The 21912-nt window shown below is 37.6% G+C and overlaps 1 protein-coding gene across 4 annotated transcripts in view; it reads right to left on the reverse strand.

The window, feature by feature from the left end:
- RFC1 (replication factor C subunit 1) overlaps nt 1–21912 on the reverse strand; it is an 83564-nt gene that overhangs the window by 32021 nt on the left and 29631 nt on the right. For 3 of the 4 annotated variants that reach the window (XM_021101113.1, XM_005666588.3, XM_005666589.3), the window contains exons 5-8: nt 7651–7883; nt 6711–6788; nt 3017–3094; nt 1262–1349 (exon numbers count right to left, since the gene is read on the reverse strand). In XM_021101113.1, the coding sequence (XP_020956772.1) occupies nt 1262–1349; nt 3017–3094; nt 6711–6788; nt 7651–7794 (388 nt within the window). In that variant the 5' untranslated portion in view covers nt 7795–7883. Of the gene's footprint in view, nt 1–1261; nt 1350–3016; nt 3095–6710; nt 6789–7650; nt 7884–13858; nt 13933–21912 lie in introns of those variants that run through there. The other variant, XM_013978598.2, reaches the window with a different exon arrangement.

Raw genomic sequence — 21912 nt, forward strand, 5'->3', positions numbered from 1 at the left:
AGAAAGAGATTATGATTGTTGTTTTTTGGAAAATGATACCCAGTATCAAGATTACTTTTCAATTTTTCAATAGAACCATCCTAGTAGCACACAATGTCATAAGGTGATTTTATAACATTCACATTAAGATTTCAGTTCTTCAGTTTATTCAGAACATTTTAAAAAATTAAACATTTATGTATTACTTCTTTGTATAGCCAGTTTAAATTAAGGGATCTATCTATCCTTTAAATATAAATTACTCATTAATGGAAGTATAGTAAACTACATCTGAGGATATAGACTTCATTTCACAGATAAACTTCAATGATTTGAAATTCACAAAGAGAAAAGCTACTAATTAGAATATATCACATAAAAAATCTGTTTGTAATAAAATGTGAAAGAATCCTGGGATTTTAAGATTAAAACTACATGTTTTTTTGTTTGTTTGTTTGGTGTTTTTAGGGCAGCACCTGTGGCATATGGAAGTTCCCAGGCTAGGGGTCAAATCGGAGCTACAGCAATACCAAATCCCAGCCAGGTCTGCAACCTACACCACAGCTCCTGGCAATGCCAGATCTTTAACCCACTGAGCGAGGCCAGGGATTGAACCTGTATCCTCGTGGATACTTGTCAGAGTTGTTTCCACTGAGCCACGATGGGAACTCCCACATGAACAGATTTAAGATTAAGCCCATCTATGGCAGATGATTAAGATATCAGGACCACTAAAAAAAATAAAACCTACAGACAACCAGCAGAAGAGCTTCAGATGACCTGGATAATGTATCTATGAGTCAACTCTATGAGCCTGACTGAAACATCTAGTTCTTTGTCTTCATACACTGAAGTCCACACAACTGCACCACACTTGGAAATTAAAATGAAGCCAAGAGCTGTGATACATTGCTCACAACAATCATGGAGCAGGCAGGCAGCTAATATCCAAACAGCTTTCCAAACACAGAGTTCCCTAGCAGCCCAGTGGGTTAAGGATCTGGCATTATCACTGCTTGGCTCAGGTCACTGCTGTGGCATGGGTTCAGTCCTTAGTCTGGGAACTTCCACATGCCTCAGACACAACCAAAAAAACAAAAAATACCTATAAGCTGAAACAAACAGCTTTCAATGTTCGTAAGTAGAACATAGTACAGTACTCCTATGAAATAATGTCTACCTACGGATACCAAGCAATTATTGAAAAGAATGTTAAAATAGTTACATGAATTTCCTTTTATGAAGATAAATGTTCTAGCTGACTTTTTTCCACTTGCATTACCTTTATGAGGATATTTAGGTTTTTCTGCTTTACATAAACTAGCTTGTAGAGATGAAAATGTCTCTCTCTCTTCCAGGTCCTTTAGAGCCTAAGAAAATGTAAAAGGTGTCAAATGTGACAAATAACAGGAAAACCATTACCACAAAGTTATGCTGTTAAAACTACCAAAAATTAAAAGTCATCTTTTAAACTAGCCAAACGATACAATAAATTTTCATTCACTCATATACAAAATTTCTGGAGCAAGTGAAGCATACTATATTACTTTTAATTTTACAGATAAAGAAACAGATGAAAGAGTACAAAAAGTACATCTATAAAAATATTACGCCACTTTTTCCCCCACTTGCTAGTCTGAAAATAAACGCCTGGGAGTTCCCGTCGTGGCGCAGTGATTGACGAATCCGACTAGGAACCATGAGGTTGCGGGTTCGGTCCCTGCCCTTGCTCAGTGGGTTGGCGATCCGGCGTTGCCGTGAGCTGTGGTGTAGGTTGCAGATGCAGCTCGGATCCCGAGTTGCTGTGGCTCTGGTGTGGGCCGGTGACTACAGCTCCGACTGGACCCCTAGCCTGGGAACCTCCGTGTGCCGCAGGAGCGGCCCAAGAAATAGCGGAAAAGACAAAAAAAAAAAAAAATGAAAATAAAAGCCTTGTTTCTGCTGCTTTTACCTCAATTTTCAAACTGTCAGTATTATGCAGTTAAAAATTAAAATCTAAACCCAGAAGACTAAATTAAAAATATAAAGCTTAAAAGAAAAATAAAGAATACTTTCTCTAAATAGAAAAAAAAGTCCATTCTCTTCACTGATCCTTCAAAACTCATTTGACAAAAAGACCACAAATTGGGGTCCAAGAATTTTTTAAAAAAATAATTGTAAGTTGAATGTCTTTATATGAAGGAAGGCTTTTCAAATAACAAAGTCCCCACCATTCCCTATTGTGTTACACCTGGATTGTTGTAAAATCTTTTAAAATAGTCAGATATTGACACTGACAAAGATATGATTCAACAGAAATAAGGCTAAGTTTTTGGAGACCAAGTGCTTTAAAAAAATCTTGATGCTTTTAGTGATTCCCAAAAATACACTCATTAGTATCTGAGATTGTTCTAATATAGATCTTAAAGTCAGCTAACTAGAAATAGCAAAATAATGCTTTAAAAATTAATATTAAAGTTATTAAACTTTAGATTCCATGGGCATCTTTACCAGTGTTATTCTCTTAACAAGTACTGAAGAACCCCTTTGTGACAGAGAGTTAAGTAAAAGTTATAATCTGTTGTTTTGTGAAGAAAGGTTCTGGTTGGCTTTGGCTTCATCAACTTTTAGGAAGAGTAAGTTTCTCAATAAGCTCCCCCCAAAACACTTTTGTCTTTTTGGGGCCGCACCTACGGAATATGGAGGTTCCCAGGCTAGGGGCCCAATCAGAGCTGTAGCTGTCGGCCTACGCCACAGCCACGCCAGATCCAAGATGAGTCTGCAACCTACGCCACAGCTAAGGGCAATGCCGGATCCTCAGCCCACTGAGCAAGGCCAGGGATCGCGCCCGCATCCTCATAGATACTAGTTGGGTTTAACTACTGAGCCATGATGGGAACTTCCCCAAAAACATTTTTATAAATTAAAATAATTTAGCCTCTTTCTAGAAGAGTTAATCATGGTTTTACCTCCAGAGCCTAGAAAACACAGGTCTGCAAGGAAACACTGATCTGTGTTGTATATTTAAGGTGTAAACAGCCTGGTAAAACACCACTACCTTTTTGGCCTTGGGTTCTTCATCCAACATGGCTAATGTTCTGGCAAACTCTTCATCCTCATGCAGCTGTCTCTCCAGCTGTAAAAAGTGTCAACACAGTGAGCTGATTTTCTTATTTTTGTAAATGAAAAGTTTTTAAATGTTTTGTTCATGATACTTAAAAAGAAACTGGAAAAACATTTTCCAGAAAGTAACTATGACATTTTCCCACTTATAGTTAGGCATCAGGCTTATTTCACTAAGACAAGTTAGACTGCAGAACATATATTTCTAGCTTTACAGGCGTGATAGATAAATTGAGCATCGAGTTCAAAGTCTTTAACTTTTTCTTAACGGTCCCAATGTAACCTTACAGATCTCTCATTTCTATTTATTTTAAACTCTAAGAAGAGCTCAGAAAAGAATCATTATCCTAATAGAAAAACAATAGCCCGGGGGGGGGGGCACAAAAAAGTGAATCGAAAACATCAAGAAACTGTTATACTTTCTTTGCACACAATAGTAAAATATATACAAATGCAACTATCAACTAGTATCATCAAACTTTACTTTGTTATTAATTCAAATGCATCTGTTCTGATGTTTTTTAAACCGAAGTGCAGTAGATTCAACAATATTATATACACTTATGGTGTACAACATAGCAGTAATTTATCTGATCTGACTTTTGAATTAAATGATTGTATCAGAAGTTTTCCTAACATGCCAACACACATACTTTCTAGTTACCTCGCTGTTATTCCCAAGCATTTTTTTTTCAATAAAAATGGAGCTCTTTCCAAAGAAAGTGTGGAAATAGAATACATTTCTCATTATAAACTAAATGGTTTTACGCCCCCTGATAAAATGGCTTAACACAATATACTACTCAACCAAAGGAAAGGACTTCAAAATCTACCCAATCCAAAAGGGCTTGAAAATTGGCATAAGCCTAATAGGAACTCAGTAATCAAGCCTCCTCCTATTCATAAAATAACCTAATTCAAGGTATAAGAAAGCCAGCTGCACACAAATGCCCATCAATAAATTCTCTGTTACTGAATATTTCTTTACCATAACTGAACCACACATCTAATTTCTAAAAACAGTTATGAAAATTTTCATCATATAAAGGTCCTTCAAAGTCTAAACTTCCAGTGGTCCTGCAAGGATTTCTGGTTGAAATCTCTATCATTTTTTTTTAAATTTTACACTATGCAGTATACTTTTAGTAAAGAGGACTCTAGATGGTTTAGAAGACATAAATTAAAATACTTTCATTAGAAATTCATTATTAGTAATTATGGCATGTGATCAAAAGTCCTATATTTTAATACAATGTTCAGCACAGCAGACAGTGTTTAACACACTTACGTGGTAGATTCTCTACACACATTCAGTAAACAAACGAAAAGGTGAAAGATGGGGGTATGTAGAATAGAACCTCTTAAAGGGATATTCAGAAAAGACATCATGAGTCAGTCATTAACACCTGAAAGTCCTTCATCAGACTAATAAATTACCCAGACAAGATTCTGAAAGAATGTCATAGAAATGGGAAAATAGAAGAGAATGACACAAAGTACCACACCTGGTTTGGAAAGGATAGGGTAATAAGCCTCTGGTCTTAGGAACAGATAAGAAGTCGGGTCCCTAGGTATCACTTCACAATTTCACCTAAGCCATCTGTGCTACCCTGAGTCATGTGGATACCTATGTGTAGGTATAATTCAGTGTAGTCACTGAAACAAAACAGTGTAGTCATTGAAAACCCAAGTTACAAACTGCTGACTTAATAAAGCATGAACAGTCAGATACATCCCAAAAGACTAGAATACTGTTCTCTCGTAACAACTGATATCAAGAGCCTATTCTCTGCCAAACACTCTTTTTAAAGAGCACTGATGTCACCAGAACTGGGACATAAACAGCCCTCCGGGTAGTTTAAAGACTACATATAGGAAGACACTTAAGTACCAAAAGTGTCTTCCTAAGAGACACAATAAATGTTAATAGTAGCTACACAGGGTGCAACAGAGAGCACAGAAGTGGTTTCTAACATAGTCTAGAGAAAGTGAGGAAGTAATAACCTAAACTAATAAACAGGAAGGGGTTCGAACAGCTGATGCCAAGGTCTGGAGCCTCCTCCATGAAATACCTTCTTCACTTGGCTTCCATAATTATAATACCAAGCTTTCCTGATTGTCCTACTTCACCAGCCACTTTCTTAAATCTCCTTTGCTGGATCATCCTCCTCTTCCTGACCTCTCATTGTTAACAGTGCCCCAGAGCTCAATCCAGAGACTCCTTTTCTGTTTACATTCTCTCCCCATGATCTCATCCAGTTACACTGGTTTTAATCCATCCAAAGGCTAAGAATCCCAAATAAATACCTTCAGCTTAGACCTCTCCCCTGAGCTGCAGATTCCTCTTTCCAACTATTGACTCTGCATCTCCATTTGGAAGCCTATTAGGCATTTCAAACTTATGTCCAAAACAGAGTTCTTGATTTCCCTGGATCAGTGTTCCAGGCTTAATAAATGACATCACCATTTAACCCAGATGCTCAAGCCAAAGAAACATGAAGTCATTTTTGAATCTTCTCTTTCCCTCATATCCTACACCCAATCTATCAGCAGCTTAAGGGTTGCACTTTCACAGCACATTCAGATACATGGTATTTCTCACTATCTCTTCCTTTACCACCACCCTGGTAAAGGAAGTAATACTTAAGCTAATAAACAGGACAACATCTTCTCTCATCTCCCCACCGTAACAGTCTCCTAACTGATCTGCTTTTGCTCTTGCCCCACAATGATTTATTAGCTCCAGAGCAGCCAGAATAACTTTAAGATCCATCAAAAGTCATTATCATTACTCTAGTCAATACTCCAATGGTTTCTCATCTCACAGAGACTAAAATCCAAAGTTCATACCATCCCAAGCCCTACCGGTAGGAACCAAAGACCAGACTTAATAGGTTTTGCCACTAGCTATTTCTCCAAACTCATCAAACTCAAACATTTCTACCTCAGGATGCTTGCACTTGCTTTTCTCTCTGTTTAGAGGAAAACTTCCTTCAGGTGGCCAGCCCCAAGGCTCATCATTATCACTTAATTTTGTGCTCCAATGTCACTTCCTCAGAGGGGCTTTCCTAACCTCTATATTTAAAAAAGAACACTCATAACCCCACTGATCACCCCCCATCTACTCTTTTACTTTTCTTCAGAGCATTTATAATAACCTAATTTTTTTTCATTGCAGTATCTTTAACACCTAAAAGTGTGTCGCACACTCAATAAGTGCTAAATAAATACTCAGTGAGTGAACATAACAGATTTACAACGGAGAGCACTCTGAACTGAAGGCAGATTTAGGGATCACCTGTACATGCATAGTATTTAAAGCCACAGGAGGGGATGGGAGTGCCCACAGTGAAAAGAGACATGACCAAGTCAAATTATCTTAGCTATACTAGGAAGCTTCCATTCAAAGAAATCTAGTAATAAATATTTAAATAATTATCCCCAATCTCATCATTTATCTTAAATATAGATTTTCATATACTATTAGACATAACTTATTTTATGCATGACTTTTACAGTGAGGCTCAATCTAAAACAAAACTAGAATAATTTTAATTGTCGGCCTGGGTAGACTAAATAGCAAGTCACAACATCAAGGTGTTAATGATACATAAACAAAATGCCAATACCTCTGCATCTTCATCAAGTTGTAACTGCTTGGCAATGGCTTCGTCATTTAATCTGGAATCATCTGCATTTTGGGAAGGCTATATTTCAAAGAAAATCAAGTAAGATCAGCATAAATCTTAAGTTCAAAATAAGGTGCTTTTTCTTAACTGTTCCTAAATAAACACACTAATGAGAGACAAATGTATCAGTTATGAAATAGTCTCAATGCACACCAGCCAAACAATTCTGTTCATGGCTACTCCCTGACCACAGCCAATTTCCTAATGAGCAAATACCCTACAGACAAATGGCTCTCACTTAATTCTACTGAAATGTTCAAAAGAAGTACCCCCCACAAAACCTATAGACTAAAGTCTTGGCTTCAGAAGTAGTCCAGAACACTGGCAAACCAATATGTGAGAATGATCACACTGTCTTATGGAGGCACTAATGAAATTAACACACACACACACGCACACACACCCCACTTGGCAGGCTTCAATGCAGGGAACTACTTTCACTAATTCATCTGTATTTCTGTTTCCTAAATGTCCAGAAAAAGATGAGCCCAACATCAGCCAAAGTAGAGAAGGTCAAAAGTACGGCGCAGGTAGGCTCTATTCCAGGTTATGTATTTATGACCTCATTTGGGGACAAATATATTGTCTACTTTCGTCTGACTAAGGTCAACAGTAAAATTATTTTGCATTTTGAGTAAATTCTAAGCATTACAATTTATTCTTAGGACTTAAATAAACTTTTCCCACTTTCAAGTATTAAAACTTAAATATGTGATATTCTAATTTCATCATCCTCCAAAATAACAGCAATACATTTTACCCATAATCATAGGAAAACTACTTTAACAAAACGTTGATCTACTCATCCAAATTTCCCCTCTTATTAATAACAGTGAAAGGTATAAATCCTGAACATTCTTGTTTATATGTAGACACTCACTTCTTTTTTTCTGCTGGCAACCATCTTCTTATCTGATCTTTGAACACTTCCAGTTCCAAAATAATCAAGCACTGACGTGGGGGTAAGTTTTATTGGTGACAATGGCTTATTCTTGGCCTTAGTGTTTTCTTCATTCTTTTTCATGTTTGATGCTCCAAGATAATTATTTGTAGATCCTCCATTCTCTTTAGATTTAGAGGCTGCCTTCTTACACACAAAGTCATCTTCTTCATCTTAAATAGAATATAACCAAATATTGTTTGATAAAACATCAATTTTAATTAAAAAAGGAACCATTTCCACAAGCTTTACAAAAAGCATACAAGAGCTGAGATACTAATGATTTTTTTTTCCTTCCTATCTCCTAAATTCAACAGTTATCCTCACAGTTACTAGTGTCAGGTCTGTAACACACCATTTCCCCCAATTACCAGAGCACATGGAAGTATATACTCATATATTCAACAAGTATTCACTGAGCATCCATTATGTGCTATACACTGAGGACACAGCAGTGAATAAATTAAAAAAAAAAAAAAAAAAAAAAGCCCTGCCCCCTCATGGAGCTTGGAGTCTAGAAGAGGAAACAGATACAAAAATAAACAAATATATGCTGTCAAGTTATAAATGCTATGAAGAAAAAGTAAAATAGGATGAAAGAATCAGAGAGTGATGAAGGGTGCTCTTTTAGATAGGGTATTGGGGGGAGAGCCTCTTTGACACACAAGTGAAGAGAGCCCTGAGATGAAGTTACCTCAGGCAAGAATGTTCAAGCAATGAAAACTTGAAGTGCAAAAGCCTTAAACTGAGTGTGCTTGGAGGTCCCTGTGGCTGCAGCAAAATGAAGGGGGTACAACACAAGAATTAAGGTGAGAGAGGCAGAGGTCAAATCCTGTAGGACTTCCCCCCTCATGGAAAGAATTTTAGGTTTTATTTTAAAATGGGAATCCATTAGAGAATTTCAGCAGAGTGGTCAGTAATCCAGCTTAAGTCATATCCTTTGCAGAACACACTGCCAAGGAATAAAAGTGATGGCAGACAGACCATTTAGGAAACTATTCTATATATACAATTTCAGAAGAAATGTTAAAGTCTTGGACTAGGATGGTTATTTGCAGAGGTGGTAAGGAAGTTGTCAGATTCTAGCTCTGTATCAAAGGTAGACCATCTAGCAGTAACTAACCATTTATTTAAGATTTTAAACAATTGGATTTGTTACACTTTATCATCCTAAAAAGTATTCATTAAACATCTGGTCTAAGATCTTAGTCATCTGGTCTTTAGTCTAAGTATTTGTGACAATGTTTAGATTAATTAAAAGCCCCCAAAATACACCTCAATGAATTCCCACTGTGGCACAGCTGATTAGTAAGAATTGGAATGCAATGGCTCAGGCTGCTACAGAGGTGCAGGGTTCAATCCCTGGCCCAGTGCAGTAGGTCACAGCTGCAGTTCAGATGCAATTCCCTGGCCCAGAAACTTCCATAAGTTGTGGATGCAGCCATTAAAAAAAAAAAAAAAAAAAAAAAAAAAACCTCAAAAAGGCCTCAGTAAATTTTTTTGTTTGGTTCAGTGATTCACAAAATAAAAACACTTTTCATTTTCATGGTGGCCAAATAACAAAAGAAACCCAATTAAAAGAAAAATCTAAAAGGCAGTCATAAAACCTAGGTCACCGTAGGGGAGGGAGGGTTCACTTTTCAAGTTTGGTGTTCAAGGCCACATATAAATGGGTCTTCCTCTAAAGTACTCATTCAACCATGTGCCAAGAATTGTGCTATTCCTAGGTGCTGCCATCTCAAACATAAAAAGCACCTAAGATGTGTAAAAAGATCAAAAAAATTTGGTCTTACTCTCTAATTATTATTTATATTGAAATGAAACTATGAACTTTACAAAGTATAAATAACTTCTTACAGGTGTCTGAGTACTACATGTAGAAAGTTCTCCACTATTGAAAGCAAGAGTATGGTAGACATCTCTGAGGATGCTCATACAGTTCACTACAAGCCCACTTTCCCCAAGAACTCACAACCCACTCCAACCTCCAAAAACCTCTAAGAACCACTTTTTTTTTTTTTTTTTTTTTTTGCTTTTTAGCGCTGCACCAAGGGCCCATGGAGGTTCCCAGGCTAGGAGTCTAATCGGAGCTAAAGCTGCCAGCCTATGCCACAGCCACAGTAACGCCACATTCAAGCTGAGTCTGCAACCTACACCACAGCTCACAGCAACGCTGGAGCCTTAACCGACTGAGCAAGGCCAGGGATCAAACGCAAAAACTCATGGTTCCTGGTTGGATTCATTTCCACTGCGCCACAAGGGGAACTCCCACAGATATATTTATTAGATGGCTCCACATTCTCTGCCATCACAAACTGGACCAGGAGCAGGCACATGAACAAGCTGGGCCCAATCTTACCCTTGACCAGTTTGCTGAACTAATGTGCTTAAACTAAGGTGCAAGGTTTACTCTTGCATTTAATGAGATTCAATAATGGCCTTCTAGTAAATTTCATTTTGCAACAAGCTACATTTTTCTTAGTCTGCAACCAAAGATTTATTTTAAAGTATACTTGTTTTACTTACCTTTAACTACAGTCAATCTACCCTGAAGCTTAAATTAAAAATTCCCTCATCAATCTTTCTAATCACTTCCAAGGCTTGATACACTTAGCAGACTTCAGTTTAAATACTTGTTGACAAGAGTCAACTAAGTTCAGTCGGGCATACATCTGTTCTCCCTACCTGACAACCAGTCCTTCTCTGACTTCCACCTGATTCAGACGGTTCTGCAAAGGCTCGGTGGCATTATCAAGGTACTACAGCCACGCAAATCACACATAACAGTCCCAGTAACCACTGAGAATATAATCCAAAACTCCTTTCCTTTTCGCTAAGAAAACAACGTAATGAATTGTTATACTATAAAAACCCAAATAATTTTTTATAATTTATAGTGTGTCTATTTCTAAATCCCTAGACTCAGTTAAGATGTAGCATAACCAGGATTTACCATCGTGGTTCAGTGGTTAACGAAGCCAACTAGGAACCATGAGGTTATGGGTTCAATCCCTGGCCTCACGCAGTGAGTTAAGGATCCAGCATTGCTGTGAGCTGTGGTGTAGGTCACAGACGCGGCTCAGATCCTGAGTTGTTGTGGCTGTGGCATAGGCTGGCAGCTACAGCTCCGATTCGACCCCCAGCCTGGGAACCTCCATATGCCGCAGAAGCAGCCCTAGAAAAGGCAAAAAGACAAGACAAAAAAAAAAAAAAAAGATGTAGCATAACCAAACCAGTAGCATTCAACAACAAACTATTCTACCTTAGCAGTCAAAATAAATTACACAAAATGCCCTTAAATGAAGATTAAAAACAACAACAATGCCGATATCCTGGCTGTAATGAAAAAAATAAGAAACCATAAAACTGAAACCTCCTAAGTATAATTAACCAATACATTTTCTTAGGCACTAAGTACAAACTTAAAAATGTATTGAGTGTATATAAGACTTGTAATCTTATCTAAGAGCTTGTTAAATTTTATAATTTTTTATTTGGTTTGCTTTTTTTTCTTTTTTGTCTTTTTGCCTTTTCTAGAGCTGCACCCATGGCATATGGAGGTTCCCAGGCGAGGGGTCTAATTGGAGCTGTAGCCACCAGCCTACACCACAGCCACAGCAATGTGGGATCCAAGCCACATCTTCGACCTACACCACAGCTCACAGCAATGCCGGATCCTTAACCCGCTGAGCGAGGCCTGGGATCAAACCCTCAACCTCATGGTTCCTAGTAGGACTTGCTAAACACCGAGCCTCGACAGGAACTCCTACTTGGTTTGCTTTAAGTTCAACGACTGTACTTCTGGGCAGGAAGGATTCCGGAACTTAATGAAAAAGAGAACTAAATTAAATTGTCTCCGAAATGACAGTCCTCTACTAGTTTTTTCCCAACTTAAAAAATGACGAAAGCAGTTAACATCCCATTTCCACTACACCAAGCCATGTTTACAAGCAGTATGACAGAAAATCCCAGAACTGAATGGACCAAGTCAACCACTACACTATGCTTTCCTGTTATGGGTTCTTGCCCTTTCACACAAGAACCTCCTTACTATCTAAAATACCAGAGCTGTCCTTAAAGAATAATTCAGACAAGATCTATCACTGCTATCTGGTATAGCCACAGAAAGGGAAACAATGTTATTATAGATATGTGCAATTCTCCACTTAACCCTTTCTCCAGCAACCTCATAAATATTTACAGATAACAGACTAGCATGCAATTTAGTGAGATCAAGAATTTCTAAGACGGACTTCCGGTCGTGGCGCAGTAGAAATGAATCCAACTAGGAACCACGAGGTTAAGGGTTCAATCCCTGGCCTTGCTCAGTGGGTTAAGGATCTGGTGTTACCATGAGCTATGGTGTAGGTCGCAGACGTGGCTCGGATCTGGCGTGGCTGTGGCTGTGGTGTAGGTCAGCGGCTACAGCTCCAATTAGACCCCTAGCCTGGGAACATCTACATGTCATGGGAGTGGCCCTAGAAAAGGCAAAAAGACAAAAAAAAAAAAAAAAAAAAAAAGAAGAAGAAGAATTTCTAAGACTATCAAGATTAAAAAGACTTGCTGGCAAGGGTAAAAATATGGGACCTTCATATAGGCAATAGTATTCAAAAAGAGTAAATTTTAAAGAAACCTGGTAGAGGGCAATCTTGTAATATGTATCAAAACCTCACATATGCATACCCATTGTTTCCCTTTCTAACTAATTAGTCTGAAAACAAAATAAAACCAGTGAACACAAAGACAGATGTATAAAAATGCTCATCGTGGAGTTCCCGTCGTGGCGTAGTGGTTAACGAATCCAACTAGGAACCATGAGGGTGCGGGTTCCATCCCTGGCCTTGCTCAGTGGGTTAACGATCCACCGTTGCCGTGAGCTGTGGTGTAGGTTGCAGACGCGGCTCGGATCCAGCGTTGCTGTGGCTCTGGTGTAGGCCGGTGGCTACAGCTCCAATTAGACCCCCAGCCTGGGAACCTCCATATGCCGTGGGATCGGCCCAAGAAATGGCAAAAAGACCAAAAAAAAAAAAAAAGAAAAAAAGAAAATTACAATGTATATCCATATTTACTGAAATAAAGATATTCATGTTTATTATGTCATAAGAGATATAACAGGATGTTTAATGATATATCTAAATCTACCCATTTATATATTTATAGACAGGCTTTTAAAATCACATTCAAAAATCTGAAAAGAATGAAATGTTAGCAATTGTTATCTCTGGATAGGGAACTATGGGTGAGTTCTCATTTCTTTCATCATATCTTTTTCATCTGTATATTACACTTCTCCTTCTTTTTAATCTACATCTATTATTTTACAATCTCCTAGAAACTCTCTATGCTCTTGGCTTTCTGAGACAGAAAAGGCTTAGCTTTGGTTTCTCCTTCCTCTCTATTTTTCTTTGCTTACTTCTTTCACTATTTAATATCTCTACTTATTTGGTCACTAGCTTCAGGGACTTCATGGTACCTTTTTATCTAATTACTATTAATAATAGTTAGCATTAAAATACATGCCAGGTATGCCAGGTACTCTACCACATTCCTTTTTTTTTTTTTTTTTTGGCCACACCCATGGCATGTGGAAGTTCCCAGGCCAGGGACTGAACCTGCACCACAGTTACAGCAACACTGAATCCTTAACCCTCTGTGGCACACAGGAAATTCCTCTACCACATTCTTTACAATACATTATCTTTAGTCAACTAGTTCTGTCTCTTATTCAATATACGGACTCCATTGTCCACATTCCTGGCAAACACACACACTGGGCAACTTCTAAACTTCTAAAACCAAGCAACATAATTCAATGTGATGATCTCTTTCTTTAGTGACTAGCACTATTGTGCTCTTTTGGAAAGTTCTTCCTTATATTAAGCCAAAATACTTCCCTGTGAATTCTACTTATTTTCCTTAATCCATCCTTTTTCACACTCAGTGTTTGAAGACTGCCTTCATTTCTTCCTTGGGTTCTCCTCCCTACAAATAGTAAAACAGTTTCAAACCACTCAAAATCAAAGTGCCCAGTACAGCACCTCACCATGTTATAATAGACATTCATAAATAATAAAACAGTGTTCTCCGATGAAAACAACGCTAAACCAGAAGCCCAGAAAACTAAAATTCTAACCTGACTTTGACTTACTGTTGTTATTTTAATTAATTATGTGGGATTCATTGTCCTCCTCCACAAAATGTTAGGCCAGACGAATTCTTTTAGGACTTTCCGTTCTATAATTCTGAGAATCTGTGAATAGTCATATAGATTTTTTAGCTACTATACTCAATTCTGATGAGAATGTGATGAGTTTGTACTAACATAAACATTAACGATGAAAGCGAAAACTAATACAACTTTTCTAGAAAGCAATATATATCTAGATCCTTAAAGAAGTTCCTAATGTCTAGCATAGTAATTCTTGGAGATAATCAGAGGTGCTGGTAAATATTTACATATAAACATATTCATCACACTATTAACATGAAAAATGTAAACAACAAAAATAATTAAAACTGGAAGGGCTATATAAATTGTGCTCTAGTCATGCAATGGATTCATGTGGTCATTAAAAATTAAGCCCAAATTTCAAAGCTCAAAAAAAAAATTATGAAAACAATAAAATTAAGATGGCAAAAAAAAACAAAAAAATGCATCCCTTTGTTCCTTTAGGTTAGCCTTAACTTAAATGTCATCCTTAAAAGAGAGCTCTTCTTAGCCTTCTCTACCACACATCTCTTTACACCAGTAAGAGCTCTTCTGAGTTTCCAACTTAGAATACATGAATTTAAACTTTAATGTCTTCAAACTATAGATCAAAAACATACACTATACCTAAACACAGACATAATTTTATAAACATTTTCATAAATACTGAAAACATAATTTTTGAAAAAAAATATGGAAGTGTTCTGCATGAAATTTCAAATGTTTTCATTGTATTAAGCAAAAACTATATATGCAAGGTCTCTTTTTATCTACTAACCACAAAATAAATAGCTCTCCGGGCCCCTTGAAAGGCAGGAGCAATTCTAGCAAAATATTTATTCAAAAAGAAAAAAAAAAAAAAAGATCGACCTGCTTGATTTGACAATTTGCTCTGTGATTTGTGCACTTCTCCATAGTTCTTACAGTTATGAGGAAAAAACAACACAGAAAAGAAGTTCATGACTAGGCATAAAAATATTTCTTATAAATACAGAGCATTTCATCCAGGTGAATACAGGAAAATACATAAGGTGTTCTATAAAGTCACAGGCAGATCTCAAAATTCTGTCTTGCCTTGATAACACCAGAAAACCTAAACAAAGTGGCAGTCCTGCTGTCTCTACATTACGACTTCTGAACTAGCTGTCTTAAAACCCACTTCACCCTTGATATTTCAAAGGCTATACCATATGTTATGAGGAAAGCAAGCAAAAAAGGCCAAGGATTCAAACAATGCAATTAGCCTCTTAACAAAAACAGTCATTTCATATGCGTTGCTGTGACCATCCTAAATGTAAAATAAGTATTGTATGATCCTACACAGTGTGTAGAGATGAAACATTCTAAATAAAGTTATGGTTGCTTTTCTCTTTGAACATTTGTTCTCGCTTTCTAATGAGCCTAAATTTGTTCTGCCTTGTCAGAAGCCAAAGGCAAAGCTGTGTTCTCTTCTCCCCAGAAACTTATAATAAAATAATGATAAATAGATCTAAGTCAAATTTCTGTGATCTAGTTGAAAATCATGGGCAACTGAACACTCAGAATCTCCCCCCAGGATATCTGACTCCTTATAAAAACACCATTTATTTTTATTTATATACAACATAACCTCGAATGTGGTAACAATCCCCAACTAAACTAGCATTATCTGACATACAGCAGAGGAATTGCCTGGATGAGAAGATTGTTTTGCCACTCTGAGTTATATGCATTCATTATTTAGAAGGGTAACAAATGAAAGAGAAAGAAAATAATGTGCAGGTGCCTAAAAAAAAAAAAAATCGAATTCTGAAGTTCCTACTGCTGAGAGTTTGGGATTCTGATTTTTTTCTTCAGTCTGAAACACACAAAAACCAAATTAATGAAGACCATGCCAGAGAAATTTGGTTACAGAGATTAAAAATAACTTATTTTGCAACAAGTCAAAAGAAAAAAAGGGAATCTGAGTGTTTAGAGTTTTCTAAGTTCCTTTTCAATACTTTCTTGAGTCCAAAATCCAAACTGTCATGTTCATGCATGTTCCAAGTCTTCAATAAATACTTACTAATTAAGTGGATGGAAGAGAAAACTACACATACCATCTTTGTACCACTTATGCGATGTAAGTATCAGACATTCTGTGGTGAATCACAGAATGATTTACGTGACAAATCAGATATACTTCAGTGGAATGAAATAAAACGGAGACTGCTCACATTTAATCAAGAAATTAGAGCTGTCATGATTCTTTACTGATAAATCCTCTTTGAATCAAATGGAATCAGTTATATTTCAAGAATAAAACTATTTAATAATTCACACGGTCTCGGGCGGTAGGTAATGATATTTATCATTAGGAGAAAAAGTACTGGCTTGTGCTCTGATGTTATCTACCACACGGGTGCCGAGTCATCACCAGAGCGGGAATGACAGTCCACGCCAAGGCCCAGTTGGTTTCAATTACTAAGAAAATCAAACGCAGGAGAAAAGAGTGAAACATTTTATGACGCCTTCTCCTCCTTCCTCCGTCTCTACTGCATCTCACAAAAAAAGAAAAAGGAGGTTCAGGGTGAGGGGAGGAAAGGCTTGGACAACTGGCCACTGGAACATTCTCCAGAGCTTCTTACAACTCTAAGGCATGAAACAGATAACAGAAGGAAAGCTGACTGGCCAGAAGAGTTAAGGGAGTGGTTCAGCAATGCAATTCCCCATTTCATTCACATTCTCCTTCCCCGAACAGGAAAGGACGTAACAACACTGGTTTCAGTATTAAGGCCAAGTATAAATCACCTGTATATTATTTTATTATTATTATTAATGCCATTTTCCCAATAAAAGCCTACTTCCTTGGCATCCTGGAATACAATCTTGTATCTCTCATAGTTTCAAAGTGCCTGACAATAAAATATGTGTCACCAGAACAAACAACGGTCTGTTCGTTTTCAAAGATGCTTCACTTGATAATCATACTCCAGTCCTCCACTATTCACTATGCCCTTTTCAATTCTCCCTCTCCAAATGCCACGGAATTTTTTTCAAGTCTCATAATATGCACTACTGAAAGAGGACTGAAGTGCAAACTTGGCAAAAAATATAATAAAGCATCTAGTTCCTACAACAGTGTTTTAGCCAAAATGCATTTGTAAATGAAATTGCTAAAGGATATCACTAACCTTTGAGTTATCATATAAATTGGAAGATGTCTCTAAAAGATTAAAGAAGAGAAATGGAATCCTAATTGTCAAAAAGAAAAACGTAGATCCCCAATTACAGAACAACAGAAGCAGAAAGGTTTGGTGACAATTCTGTGCAACAATATTAAGAGCAGGTCAAAAAAGTATTTAACAGAAGCAGAGAGAGATTCACTGAGAATAAAGCATGCTGGCCTAAGCCGTCACTTATTCTATGAGCAACAGCACTTGGAGAAATAAGGATGTCTGGACATCAACAAGGCATCTACTAAACTGTCTTCCAATAGGTTATGGCAGGTTGTAACCTGTGCCTTATTGACATTTTGAGGCAAATCTTTGTTGTAGGGGCTCTCAGGAGCACTGTAGGACCTTTAGTAGCATCTCTGGCCTCTACCAACTAGATGCCGTAGCACTCGCTAGTTGTGATGACCAAAAATAACCCTCCAGATGTGCCAAAGTTCCGCTGGGAGGCAAATTCACCCTTAAGAAGCACTAATTTACAGCAAGATGGAGAAATACAAGTAACACCAGTTACTGACATTCATAAGCAATTGAAAAGCTATTCATAAGAAATTGAAAAGCTATATCCACAATGCTGATAATGGATCATGTCAATTTAGAAAAGCTTTCTTTACATGTCCCTTAATACTAAATGATTTTACTAATGATTCAGAAAGAAATACATAGATAGGTTTATCAAATTTGTAGAAGATATGAAATTCGACGACATGAAAAAATAAGTGGATAGAGTTCTCTTGTGGTGCCGCAGGTTAAGGATCTGATATTGTAGCCGCAGCGGCCCAGGTCGCTGCTATGGCCCACGTTCAATCCCTGGCCCAGGAACTCCTGCATGCCACAGGTACAGCCAAAAAAGAGGGGGGAAAAAAAAGTGGATGAGAGGCATCGAAAGAACTATAGGATTCTTCCACAGTGAAGCTTTGTGAAACCTTGGATTGAAAATTGATCCTCTGAAAATAAGTTTTCTTAAAGTCAAGTCAGCCTTAATATTAGGTAGTTTTGAAGATCAAATTAGGTAGGAAATATAAGTCATATGATAAATAACACTATTCCATCCCATGAAGTAAGTAAAAAAAAAAAGTTTTTAAAAAATGTATAATAGCATACAAGACAAAATTTGTTAAAGAAAATGCAAGGTACAATACAAGGTAGTATTAATCTGGTATAACTAAATCTGTGTAAGTTTATAACTTGAATTTTTTTTTTTTTGTCTTTTTGCCATTTCTTGAGCCGCTCCCATGGCATATGGAGGTTCCCAGGCTAGGGGTCGAATCGGAGCTGTAGCTGCCTGCCTACACCACAGCCACAGCAACGCTGGATCCAAGCCGAGTCTGCAACCTACACCACAGCTCACGGCAATGCCGGATCCTTAACCCACTGAGCTAGGGCAGGGACCGAACCTGCAACCTCATGGTTCCTAGTCGGATTCGTTAACCACTGCACCTCGACGGGAACTCATATAACTTGAATTTTTTAAGTAGATTTTATATAATTAAGTTAGAAAATAATGAATAATGCATGTGAAATAGCACTACTGATTTCTAAACTTCACATTATTCTCTTTCTAGTATACACAGTATCTAAATCTACATGTTAAACCCCACCAAAGCATTTCACCTTTATCTCAAATTTCTCTCTCACAAGAAATGTTTCCTGGAGTTCCCATCGTGGCTCAGTGGTTAACGAATCCGACTAGGAACCATGAGGTTGCGGGTTCGATCCCTGGCCTTGCTCAGTGGGTTAAGGATCCGGCGTTGCTGTGAGCTGTGGTGTAGATCACAGACACGGCTCGGATCCCGCGTTGCTGTGGCTGTGGTGTAGGCTGGCAGCTACAGCTCCGATTAAACCCCTAGCCTGGGAACCTCCATATGCCACGGGAGTGGCCCTAGAAAAGTCAAAAAGGGAGAAAAAAAAAAAAGTTTCCTGAACCTCCAAAATAAAAGCTACCTCTCTCATGCCTAAACATCCGTGGAAGATATTTTTAACACCATTAATTGTTTCCTTATATTACAATTTTTATGTAAAAAGCTTATCTCCCCAGTAGACTTTAAGCCCTTGAAGACAGGACTAAGCTTTATTCTTTCATCTATTTTATAGATTGTCCAATACACTGTTGTGTACATACAGTGAACAAACACATTTTCGTTAAACAAGTAAATTAGTGAGAATTTTATATTGTTAAAATTAAATATTCAAATTTAAGATTAAAAAAAACAGATGACAGAATCATGATATAAAACCCTGGAATCTAACAGGATAAAATGTGTTTATTCCAGAAAAAAAAAAAGTGTAATAAGGATAAATGTAAAGTCCCTTTTTTGGACCTGAGAAGTAGAAAGTGGAAGCCCCATTCCATACTTCATAATATAGATGGACAAAATACATTCTTAAAATGAATGCCACTTAACCTCAAGAAATACCACTCTTTTCAGTGATCACATGCTTCATTGTGAATTGCTCACTTATTAATATTTTAATATGTTCTACAGCAAAGAAGCATAAATAAATATGTTCCTGGAGTTCCCGTTGGGCGCAGTGGTTAACAAATCCGACTAGGAACCATGATGTTATAGGTTCAGCCCCTGGCCTTGCTCAGTGGGTCAAGGATCCAGCGTTGCCATGAGCTGTGGTGTAGGTTGCAGACGAGGCTCAGATCCTGCATTGCTGTGGCTGTGGTGTAGGCTGGCGGCTACAGCTCCGATTCGACCCCTAGCCTGGGAACCTCCACATACCAAGGGAACAGCCCTAGTAAAGCCAAAAAAAAAAAAAAAAAAAAGCCATAAATAAATAAATATGTTCCCATCAAAAACCCAATATCCAAAATAAGAGTATGAGAAAAATTAAATTTAAAAATTAAATGGAGAAGTTTAATGGAATGAGGTAAGAATCTTTCTGTACTGAAAGAGAGGCTAGGGGTGGGGGGTCTGCAGGGAGGGAGGGAAGGGAAGGAGAGGAGGAGGAGGAGGAAGGAAGGGAGCCGAAAGACATTAAGTTATGAAAAAGCAAGCTGCAGAAATATTACAAGACGCCACTCTCAAATACGTGTGTGTGTGTGTATTTTTTTTAAATTTACATAGCTATGTAAGGCAAAGGGGATGGATGAAGGAATGGAACTTTTTTCTTTTTTTTTTTTGTCTTTTTGCTATTTCTTTGGGCAGCTCCCGAGGCATATGGAGGTTCCCAGGTTGGCGGTCAAATCGGAGCTGTAACCACTGGCCTACGCCAGAGCCACAGCAATGCGGGATCCGAGCCGCATCTGCAACCTACACCACAGCTTGTGGCAACACCGGATCGGCAACCCACTAAGCAAGCGCAGGGACGGAACCCGCAACCTCACGGTTCCTAGTCGGATTCGTTAACCACTGCGCCACGACGGGAACTCCAGGGATGGAACATTTTTATCTGAACTGTTACTCTTTTTCAGTAAGAATGTGCTATTTAGGTAATTTAAATTAATATTAATCTAAATATTCATCGTCAAAAATCTAAACTTAGTTTCCTTTCTAGTCTTGGTGCACACATCAGTGTTACTTTCTGAACAAGCATAATGAAAGAAATATACAGTTCTAACTTTCCTCACTTTAAGGAAATTTTCTCTCAGTCACTCTAGGTTTCCCTGAAAACATCTAAGAAAAGTACTCTATCCTATACGAAGTCTATTCCTATTTATCTGGTACACAAAACTATGCGTCACTAAAAACTATCGCTAAAAATTAGCAGAAAGAATGTTAACAACTATACAGCAACAAGTTTGACAATCTGGAAGAAATGGACAATTTTCTAGAATCTTACAGCCTGCCAAAACTGAATCAAGAAGAAACAGACCAACTGAACAGACCAATCACTAGAAATGAAATTGAAGAGGTCATAAAAACACTCCCTACAAATAAAAGTCCAGGACCAGATGGCTTCACAGGCGAAGTCTATCAAACATATAAAGAGGAATCGGTGCCCATCCTCCTTAAACTCTTTCAAAAGGTTGAAGAAGAAAGAATACTCCCAAAGACATTCTATGAGGCCACCATCACCCTCATTCCAAAACCAGGCAGAGATACCATCAAAAAAAGAAAACTATCGCCCAATATCATTGATGAATATAGATGCAAAAATTCTCAACAAAATCTTAGCCAACCGAATCCAACAACATATCAAAAAAATTATATACCATGACCAGGTAGGGTTCATCCCAGGTTCACAAGGATGGTTCAACATACACAAATCAATCAACATCATACACCACATTAACAAAAAAAAAGTCAAAAATCATATGATCATCTCAATAGACGCAGAAAAAGCATTTGACAAAGTCCAACATCCATTCATGATCAAGACCCTCACCAAAGTGGGTATAGAGGGAACATTCCTGAACATAATCAAAGCCATTTATGATAAACCCACAGCAAATATAATACTCAATGGGGAAAAAATGAAAGCCTTCTCACTCAAATCTGGAACAAGACAGGGATGCCCACTCTCACCACTGCTCTTCAACATAGTTTTGGAAGTCTTAGCCACAGCAATTAGACAAACAAAAGAAATAAAAGGCATCCATATAGGAAGAGAAGAGATCAAACTGTCACTGTATGCAGATGACATGATACTATACATAGAAAACCCTAAGGACTCAACCCCAAAACTACTTGAACTGATTAATAAATTCAGCAAAGTAGCAGGATATAAGATTAACATTCAGAAGTCAGTTGCATTTCTGTATACCAGCAATGAAATATTAGAAAAGGAATACAAAAATACGATACCTTTTAAAATTGCACCTCACAAAATCAAATACCTCGGAATACACCTGAC

This window comes from Sus scrofa, chromosome 8, assembly GCF_000003025.6.
Source record: "Sus scrofa isolate TJ Tabasco breed Duroc chromosome 8, Sscrofa11.1, whole genome shotgun sequence".
Lineage (NCBI taxonomy): Eukaryota > Metazoa > Chordata > Mammalia > Artiodactyla > Suidae > Sus > Sus scrofa.